Source organism: Trichosurus vulpecula, chromosome 1 (genome assembly GCF_011100635.1).
Source record: "Trichosurus vulpecula isolate mTriVul1 chromosome 1, mTriVul1.pri, whole genome shotgun sequence".
In the NCBI taxonomy this organism is placed as follows: domain Eukaryota; kingdom Metazoa; phylum Chordata; class Mammalia; order Diprotodontia; family Phalangeridae; genus Trichosurus; species Trichosurus vulpecula.
Genome location: NC_050573.1, coordinates 141,735,745 through 141,746,723, shown reverse-complemented (window position 1 = coordinate 141,746,723; position 10,979 = coordinate 141,735,745). Strand labels below are relative to the sequence as shown.

At 36.6% G+C, this 10,979-nt stretch overlaps 1 protein-coding gene across 1 annotated transcript in view; it reads left to right on the top strand.

Moving 5' to 3' along the window:
• LOC118834859 (regulating synaptic membrane exocytosis protein 2-like) overlaps window positions 1-9,180 on the top strand; it is a 33,843-nt gene extending 24,663 nt beyond the window's left edge. Inside the window, exon 4 of the mRNA XM_036742302.1 lies at window positions 8,869-9,180. Coding sequence (XP_036598197.1) covers window positions 8,869-9,180 — 312 coding nt within the window. The remainder of the gene's footprint in view (window positions 1-8,868) is intronic.
• Window positions 9,181-10,979: the final 1,799 nt, after the last annotated feature.

Sequence of the window (10,979 nt, the reverse complement as noted above, 5' to 3'; positions counted from 1 at the left end):
TAATTCACCTGAGACTTTAGAGAATTTCAGTTTTATATACCATTTGCTGTTTTCATTTTTATCTAAAACCTGCACCTCATATAAGAATCTTTAAAAATTAATTTATAAGGGTCTAACTTGTAAAATAAACCCATCTATATTTTAAAATTGTTAGACTGATACTTCAAAATGGAAAAATAATTTCACTTTCCTTATAATTATCATTGCAATTTTACATGTAAAATCCTTAGTCAAATTTTGAGAACTTGTTACTAAAACGTGCTCAAAGCCTGAATTTCCCGTTAGAAACATTTGGAAGCCAATCATATATGTATGTATGTATCCTAGAAATTTGACCACAAACACAAATTAAAGTGATAAGATTTATCATACTTGCATCCTATTATAGTAACTCAGAGTTGTTCCAGTGTCAATCTATTAATAGATTTAGTATTGTACTTATAAAATTTCTACTGCTCACCTGTCCTGATGATAGAAATTTGCTATGAAAAGAAAAAGAGGGATATAGTTATAATGATGTTAAGATGCATTCGTTCAATGGCACAGACTGACCTGGCATATACCATAACAGGGGAAAACTCCCTTACCTCTGTTTGATTTCAGGCATGAGTCATATCTGGCAAGCCAATCATGTAGTAAAGATTCACATTATGCAGAAGTTATTAAAAACCAGGCTCAGGATTAACCAGATGGGGAAATTTCCTGTTCAAAAAGAAAAGAGTTCAGTGGGGAAACTGAGTAAAGAGGATCCCCTCAACTTGTCCAGGAACAAACATCCACCTGTAGCACTTCTCATAGTGCAGCATGTATCATTTTATCTTTGACTAGTGGAATAGTGACTTAATAATACTTCCAACAACCATACCTGAAAGCAAACTCAAAATGGTATCATAGTCACATGAAAGTTTATCTCAAATGGTAAAATTTCAGTAACCGTAATGTAGGGCTTGAATATTATTAGTTTTCTCATAGTTCCCTAACAGTTACATGTCATTTATCCTTTACTTATAAATTAAAACTAACCACAATCTAGGGTTTCAGACATACAGTGAATACCTGATAGTTGACTCATATAAATGTATAGTAGTTATACCTTTAAACCACCCTATATATTTTCATAATTTTAATGTGACAGCCAAAATTTTTCAAATAAAATCTCTCTCTTTATTATGGGAAACTTGTCCTCCCCACCTTTTGGCAAGGAATGGGGTTTTATTTTCTTGGTTTCAGGTTCTCCAACTTCACTATTTTAGTTTTTCTGACAAGTGGTCAGTAGATCTAATAAGATCTTATGACCCTGCCTTAATACAAAGTCTCAAGGGGCCTCACAGATAAAGACATCTTATTGGGTCTATACAACTTTTCTCTTGAACAGCAAATTGTTGTCTATTTCAAAACAACATATACCCCATTCAATATTTAACAGTTTTCAAATGCCTATTTTTATCACATTCTTTTGACAGCTCAATTTGTAATCTAACAGCAGCCAGATTAAAAGAGAAGTTATTTATCTACAGCATTTCTGATATAGTGATTTCTCACAGCATTTCTGACACATCATGTATCTAAAACATGAAATGAAACTTATTACCAGTCAGATGGTATCAATGCAGCCAAATGCCTTTCCAAATTATCTTATATGAAACCCGACATAGGATAATTCAGCATGGGGCAACCACATTTAATTAAAATAAATATCATTGCTTCACACCGGACCACTCTGTCCAGTATAGAGTCATCATATTACGCAATCAAAGAAGCAATAACAACAATTAACATTTACATACATATGCCAGGCACTGTGTGAAGCACTTTATTATTACCAGATCATTTGGATCCTCACAACAACCCTGGGAGGTGGGTATAATTATTATTTTCCTCTTTATAGAGGTAAACAGAGATAACATAACTTGCTTAATAAAGTTCTAAGAGCACGTGTAATTCAAATTTCCCTGATCCATTGATTTTTCCAGCATTTTTTTTGCATTAAATGCCACAATTAATAGGAGAACACATTTCACCACACCATAATTTAGTTAGAGGACAAACTTCAGCCAAACCAAATCTGGATTTATAACTGCAAAATCAAAACTTCAGTTTTTCAGGGCTATTAGGCACCTGCACTTTAAAATTTCGAGCACAAAGTTAACAGTTAGCTCATTTTCAAAGGTTTTCAGCAGCTCTTTTACCTTTCCATAAACTTTATATTTACTTTCTTTTGATAATCCCAAAAGCCAAATCGATTCCCTTCCTGTTCCTAACCTAGTCCTACCCTCTCTTTCCCTGAGGCTTTTTAATTTTAACCCTAGGCAAAAGATAGGGAGAGATTCCAAGAGGCAGCCATGCATTCCCATCCTCTTGCTTTACAGCTCATAAGATTCTAAAGACTGAGGAATGTGCCTCCAGAATAATCTTTAAGGTGCAGAGTACTGCAGATGTCCTCTGTGAAGAAATGCTGTGGAACAAGGTTGTTTTTCTGAAAGGCTATCATCTGGGAGTTCATGCAAACATCTATGTACAAGCAAAGTATGTACAGAGTGAATGGGAAATGATCAACAGAGGGAAAGCAGTGGAATTAAAAGGGATTGTGGAAGGATTCTTGTAGAAGGTAGGATCTTATCTGGGACCTGAAGGAAGCCAAGAAAGCCAAAAGGTAGAGATGAAGAGGGAGAGCATTCCAGGCCTGGGGAACAGCCAAAGAAAATCTGTGGAATTTGAAGGAGTGTCTTGCTCAATGAATAGCAGAGAGGCCAGTGTCATTGGATCATCGAGTAGGTGGAGAAGGGGAGGTAAAAAGTGCATGAAGACTGGAAAAATGGAGGAAGCAGGTTATGAAGAACTTTAAATAGCAAACAAGAGATTGAAAAAATTATCTTGGAGGTAGAGATCTACTGGAGTTTATTAAATATGAGATGATATGGTCAGACCTATACTTTAGAAATATCGCTTTGACACCTGGATTGGAGGAGGGAGAAGTAAAATGGGAAGACCAATCAGCAGGCCATTGTAATAGTCCAGGCAGGAGAAGATGAAAGCTTGCACTGGTAGCAGTGTCAGAGGAAAGATAGGGGCACATGTGAGAGATGTTATGAAGGTAAAGTCAACAGGCCTTGGCGACATATTGGATAAAAGGGGTAAGAAGGAGATGAGGAATTGAGGATCGCACCTAGGCTGCAGGTCTGGGTGACTGAAAGGATGTTGGTGCCTTCAACGGGAATAGTGAAGTTATAAAGTGGGTAGGGTTGAAGGCGAAAGTTTAGTTCAGTTGAAGTCATTCCTCAGAGCTCAGTCTCTACCACTTCTGTAACAGATCAGAGTTCCTAACAGATGCAACTACTCTATATCCAGGACAGGGGAGATAAAACTAATGCCAATAGAAAGACTTTTGAATTGGTATGAATTAAATTGAATTGAATTGAAACTATATACTTGGGTTCAGAGAGAACTAGCAGATGTGACTACTGAGCCTCTGTCAGTGCTCTTTAAAAAATCGTAGCAAGCAGCAGAATGCAACATTGGAGAAGTGCAAATGCTGGAAGAGAATGGGCACTATATGTGGCCATTGAATTTAATTGACTTAAGACAAAATATTGGAATGTATTTTTTAAAGTGATAATTACAGATTATCTAGAAAAGGAGGCATCGATAACGAAGAGTCAGCATGGTTTCGTCAATAACAGATCAAGCCAGACTAATCTCAATTCTGTTTTTACCAGAGCTATTAAACTAGGAGTTCAATGGAATGTAATGGGTGTGGTTTGCTTACATCTTGGTAAAATATTTTAAAAATTCTCAGTTGGCAGGTTATGATGTTTGACAGAAGGTAAGAAGATAGAATCAATTAGGAATAAATGTAAAATCTTACACTTAAGTTCACTTTCCCACATTGAAGGTGAAAGAGGCTTGAGAAAACAACATTTTGTCTGAAAAAAAGATCTACAGGGATTAGTGGCTTACAATGGCAGTCAAAAAAGTTAATGGGTTATTGGACTTCATTAAGAGAAGCATAACTTCCATGAGCAAGCAGGTCCCAGCACAACTGGATTCTGCCCTCATTAGGGCCAATCTGGAGTTTTGTCTGGGCATCACACTTTAGAGAGGATATTGGTAAGGGAGGGAAGAGGGCAGACAAGATGATGAAAATGTCTTGAGTCCATGCAGTGTAAGAATCAGTCAAAGAAACTAGGGGTGTTTAATCTAGACAAGATAAGACTTTAGGGTGTGTGTGTGTAACATGATAAGTGCCTTGTCAAGAGTGACAAGTCTTTAGAGAAAGGTACTAGGAGGAACATGGTGAAAGTTACTGGCAGGAAGATGTAGGTTTGATGCAAAGAAAAATTTCTTAGCAATTGGAGTTATCCAAATATGAGATAGGCTGCCTCAGGAGGTAGTTGGCAGTCCCTCACTAGAGGTCTACCAGTAAAGGCAGGATGATCACTCTTGGAACTTATAGATCCCTTAGAGATAATTTAGGTCAAAGCCTTTATTTTATAGATTAGAGAATTGAGGCACAGAGAAATTAAATGATTTTCCCAAGATTACATAAGTAGTCAAGTCAACATTTATTAAGGGCATATGTGTCAAGCACTGAGTTGTGCACTGGAATTACAAAGATAGGCAAACACTTTGTAATTTCACTTGTGCCTAATATTGTCTTCATAAGATAGCTAGCATCCTAGCCCAATAGATCTTTTCTCTGTATAGGGCTGATTGGACATTCTGATGCTTGTACTACAGACTTCTGAATACCTTTCTTTAAATTACTAAGTCTCACTGTCTTTCCTTCTTTGAACTCCAGTAGCACTTACTGTCTAGTAGTATTTGGTGTTCATTGTATGCGACATTTATTATTATTAGTAGTGTTTAATGCATCTGTTTTTTCCCCTCTGATCTAAATGATGAGCTCTTTGAGGATAGGGATAGAGTCTTCTATCTTTTCATGTTTCCAGTGTCTAGTGTTGACTTGCATGTGATGAGTACATGATAAATTTTTTTTGGTGGTTGTTGATGATGATAACCAACAAAGCTAATTTGCCCTGACTGGAGAATTCCATAAGCAAACTCCTTCTTCAGGCCTTTAAAATTATAATCCTTATAGGTTATATTACAGGATAGGCAGTTAGCTCTATGGTTCTAATGAAGTCATCTTGTGAGACTTTATTACATTATGAGAAAAGTTAGAGGCAGCATAGCACAAAGCATAGAGAGCCAATCTCAGAATTAGGAAGACTCAGAATTAGGCTTCACATGCCATCTCTGCATCATACATGTGACCAAGGGAGGCAAGTCACTTAACTTCTAAGTACACCAGACATATTTCTAAAGACTAAATTGCAGAACAGCTACTGATCTTTATTGATACAGGGAATTTCCTTATCAGGATTTTCCTACATTAATGAAATCATAAATGTGGTCCAAAAAATCCAAGAGAAATAATTTTGCCCTGTTTTATGATCATAGGTGGCACCTCGAGCCATGCAAATCCATGACCATCAGCAGAAGACTAATTCAAAATGTATTCACTCCTAATGGCACCATCTTTATCTGGGAAGTTATAAGCAGACATAAAAGACTACATGTTTTTTTTTTATTCTTTTACTTTCTTCAGAACAAATGGCTTTAACTTCACTCATAAGATAATAAGTTATTAGTTACTAAGTCATTTCTGAGAGGGGAGAATGGAGAAAAAAAAAGGTAAAGGAGGAAATGAAGGTAAATTTTATATGACCTGGCACCCACCAATATATATGGTGGTAGTTAGTGAATATAGTCAGGAGGAAAAAGAGGGGGAAAAGCAAGTGAAGGTTGTCTCTGAGTGACAGTGATTGATTAGCTATCTGTCTTCCAGTTTATCAAATTTACTTTAATTGTGTGTGGGAAGATTGTTATTCCATGATAGATATGTGGTTCTCGAAGATAGATATATGGTGGTGTCATACAAATTCATGACAACTTCATGGGATTCAATTTTCCCCATATGACCGTACATACATTAAACACTGTTGATTTCATCAGTGTAAGTACTCCTTCCACCAATGCAAATTACTCCTTCCCACAGTGGATACTTTTTGCAACCTGCCATCAATTGGTGGCCAACATTTTGGCATGGTTAGTTTTCAGTTGACAGACATACAGTCTGTTACTTAGCTAGGCTGGTCCTCAGCATGACAGACAGTACCAAAACTTTTTGAACTTGATAGGACCTGCCCATAACTTGGATTTCTGCAGAACTCATAATCACCTTGAGCTGGAATCGACATGGGAACAGAATGGAAGAAGCACAGTTATTTGAACCAAAATGATATGCTTCACTTACTTTAAAGAAAGCACAGTGTAGCTGAATTTAGAGGAACATGGGGTAGAAAAGAGCACGAGGCTAGAACTACTTAGAAGATGAGTTCTAGTCACAACTTGCTAATTAGTTTTGTGACATTGAAGGTAAGTCATTGAATATATCTGGGCCTTATTTTTTTTTGTTTTCAAAAAGCAATGGTTGAAGTAACTGAACTTTATGCAGTCCTTTACAATCTAAGATAGAATGTTCTAGCTTATGTTCTTTCTCTGATGCATTTTTTACTTTATTTGAGAAACCTGCAGTACCAACTTTTGTCACAAGATGGTGGACAAAGGCTGAAATTTGAGCCTGAAATATGGCATTTCTGTCAGCACATTGGTGGATTACAAGGATTTCATTTAGTCCTGATTTGAACTAACCCTAGCAAAAGAAAATTAAGCCATAAGACAACAATTCATTTTCTTTTCTTTAGGGAAGATCGTATTTGCATGCTAGAAATAATTCTTCTAAGAATTAAATTCACTTACATACTGGTATAATTGCTGTCCCAAATCCTTTTGGAAGAAGGCAGGCTATAAATTACAAATAAATAGATACTGGCATAATTGTACCACATGCTTTACTGACTTTTATTTTGGTTCATGATGGATTCAGATAAATTAAATTTGACAAGTTTTTATTAAGTCTTTACTGTGAAAGACACTATATAGAATACAATAGGAATAAAGAATCTGATTAATACCCTTGAATATTTTAAGTATTTTAGAATCAAAACAATAGAAGACAATATACAAATAAAATGCCCAGCCATATGGGATGAAATGAAAATGAATTAGGATTTTACAGTGAGGTAAAGCTTATTTGAGGATGGAATTATTAGTTAGGGGAGGCTTCAAGAAGGAGACTGGTTTGAGTTGGGCTTTGAAGAAGGAAAGGATTAGGACAGGAGGAGAAAAGATATAGAGCTTAACATTGGTGTTAGAAACATTGCTTTGGCTCTGAAATTATATTTTAGAACTTAATATTTTACAAAATCACAGATATCAGAGTTAGGAAGGACTTTGGTAGTCATTGGGCCCAATCAACACCCAAAAAAGACTCCCTACCCCAACATTCCTGACAAGTAGTCACCTAGCTTTTGCTTAAAGACTTCTAATGGGGAGAACATATTCCTAGTCATCCCATTCATTCCATTTTTGGATAACTCTAGTCATTAAGAAGTTTTGCTAACATTGGGGCTAAATTTGTCTCCCCCATTAGACTGTAGGCTCTTTGAGATCAAGGATTTTTTTTTGCCATTCTTTCTCTCCCCACTACTAAACACAGAGGAAGGTGCTTGTTGACTAATGTCATTTTGTTTGCCAGTTCCTTGGCATTCTCCATATTATTGATGTTCTTCCTAAACTGTGATCTCCATAACTGTATCCTCTTCTCCAGATGTGGTCTGACCAGGGCATAGTACAATAATACCATCACCTCCTGATCCCTGGAAGCTGTGCCTCTGTTATTGAAGACCAATGTCATATCTGCTTTTGTTTTGACTGCCACATCACATTGTTGGTTCATGTTGAGCTTGTAGGCCATTAAAATACCTAGGCCTTTTAAAGGAAAATTCCTTTCTAACCATACCTGTCCCATATTATATTTATGGAGTTAATTTTTTGAATTTAAGAATAAGACTTTATATTTCTCCCTATTAAATTTCATCATGTTAGATTCATTACACTGCTTTATCCTCTCAAGATCTTTGAAAAGCCTACCTCTCTGTCATCCAGGATGCTAGCTGTCTTTTTCAACTTTTTGAGATCTTAGATGTAGAGCTGGAAGGGATCTTGAAGGTTGCCTAGTCCAAACCCTCTCCTTTTACAGATGAAGAAACTGAGAACCAGAAAGGTTAGGTGACTTGCAACAAGTTCTGCAGATAATAAGTGTCAGGCCAAGGATTGAAACTAAGGTTTTCTGAAAAGGTTGTCCTTTTCCCTTATACCATAGATCAATCAAGAAATATTCATTGAGCATTACTATATGTCTAGTACTATTTTAGGGACTGTGGGACATTTACAAAAATATATACCTATGTTCTCTGATAAAGCTAATAGCCAAAATAACAATAAAGACGGTGGATCAAATCAAATGCTTCATTACATAAAGCATGAAAAATGTCCTTGAATTGAACAAATTTTGTTTTGTTTGTTTTTGTTGTTGTTATCGTTAATAAAAAGAAATGAACCTGAAGGGGAATATCCTTATATTTTTGTGCTAGCTTTGTGGTAGTTCCATATTGTCATCTTCAAAGTCATAATAGCTCCATAGGCTAACCCTAACTCGAACTCTAATGCATGCCCAGTTGTCTTTAGAGCTGGAAAAATCCTTATAGGTGATCTAGTTCTATTCCTCATTTTACAGAAATAAAATGTAAAAGTGGTACAGTGTAAGCTTTTAAAGCTTAGAGACTGTTTTGATTTTGTCTTTGTACTTTTGGGGCATGTAGTAGATGCTTAATAAATGATTGTTGGATTTCAATTAATTAAAGCAGTTACATCTTTTTTGCCTCTCCTTTTTTGTGTGTGCAGGTTATGTGGGTATGTAATTTGTGCCGAAAACAACAAGAAATCCTCACTAAATCAGGAGCTTGGTTCTATAACAGTGGCTCTAACACGCCCCAGCATCCTGACCAACAGGCTCTCCGCGGGATGCGGAATGAAGAGGCTCCTCAGGAGAAGAAAGCAAAGCTACATGAACAGGCTCAGTACCAGGGAACCCAAGGGGACCTGCCTGCCCCTTCTATAGACAAAAGCCGACCTCATGGGATTACAAGGCAGGACTCAATTAAAAATGGGTCAGGAATGAAGCATCCCATAAGTGACACCACTTCAGACAGGTAATTCTACCCGCCTTGTTTTTCTTTGTATGAAAGAACTTATATTTGTATTGTCATGAGGAAGTTCTTTGTGTGACCTCATAATTTAAACACTATGGTGAAAGGAAAGGAAAACATAGCTCTGCCACTTATTACTTATGGTACTGGGGACAAGTCATTTAACCATCCGAAGTCTTTCTTGCCTCATCTGGTTTGGATATGGCCTATGTGGGAATTTGCTTTGCTTGATTATGCATATTTGATATAAAAGTTTAATGTTTTTTTCTGTTTATCCAATGAGGAGAAAGAAGTGGGTGGAATAGAAAAATAAACACTTGTAAAATGAAAAATAATTAAAAATTAAAAGAAAGAGGAAAGAAAATGAAGGGGGTGGATTAGATGACTTCCAAGGTGCTTTCCAGTTCTAAATCTTTCCAGTTCTAAACCTATAATCCCATGACAGATAAGGAAGGTAGCTTTACAGAAAGTTACAAAAAGTATTTTCTCTTTATTTCTATATGTCTGATATAGTTGTATCAAAATACACTATTTTTGCTTAGTCTCCAACAGTTAGACGTAGTCATACTTCATATTAAAGGATGAGACTGATTGAAATCATTAAAAGGTATAACTCAGAGAGGGAGGAAACTCAGGCTGAATATTTTAGTAGAATGGTTGGTCACTGGGATTTGATAGGAAGAGATGACTTAAGGAAATTTTCCTTCCACTAGCCGGTAGCTATATTTATAGTGCAGAATGAATATTTTCAAGAGGCAATATACTGACTAAATCACCCTCTCAAGATCTCTTCATTCTTCCCCATTACATTTTTCAACAAATTTGACATTTATGCACTTAATAAATTATATTTTGTGATGTTGATTTATTCCTGATATGCTGGGATAGAGAAAGTATGATGCAGTAAAAAGAGGGCTGAACTCAGAGTCAGAGAATGGGTTCAGAATCCCAGCATTCTTTGCTTCTTGCTATCTGCGGAATTTTGGGCAAGTTGCCATTCAATGAACTGAGAATAAAAAAGAAACATACAAAAAAGGAAAGCAAGGGCAGGTAACTAGATGAATGTAAGGGGATAGTATGGTTCTTTAAAAGTAGTCCAGAAAAGCTGAGAAGGACAAGGGAAAGGGGCAACGAAATGGTGGGCTTTGTTGTTATTTGTTTGTGTGATGTTTTATTGTAGAAAAGAGTAGATTTGATGAAGAGAGAGCACTGCTGCTTAGATGAGATGGTGATAACTTGGACCAGAGAGAAGGCAGAGTTGCTTGTTTCTTATTATATTTCTATTTTCTCTGTGAGAATAACAGAGTAGCATAGTGAATAGAGAGCTAGGAAGACCCAGGTTCAAGGTCTGAATACCACCTGATGCATACTGACTGTGAGATTGGGCAAGTCACTTTCAGTGCTCTAGGCAACTCTCTAGGACCATGCTTTACAAAGCAGGTGCTGATCTGCATTGGACAAGAGGGGTTTTTCACCTGGGATTTCCCTAAAACACTCAAAGGACAAGTCTAGTTCCTACGTTTGCCTCTTTCTCTGTCAAGGAGAATGATGACCTTTTCACTGGAACTGACCAAGCACACTGAGAGAATTGATACTGAAGTTGTGTAAAGGAGGAATGAGAGATTACCCAGTAACTCTTGATGAATTTAGGTCATCTACACCAGATGAACCAGGATCCTTAGGTCCTAAAAGAACTGACGCATGTGATTGCTAACCCACCGTCAGCGATTTTTGAAAAATTATGGAAAATGGATGTGATAATGCAGAATTGAAGAAAGATAAATATCCCAGTCTTCAGAAGAGGGA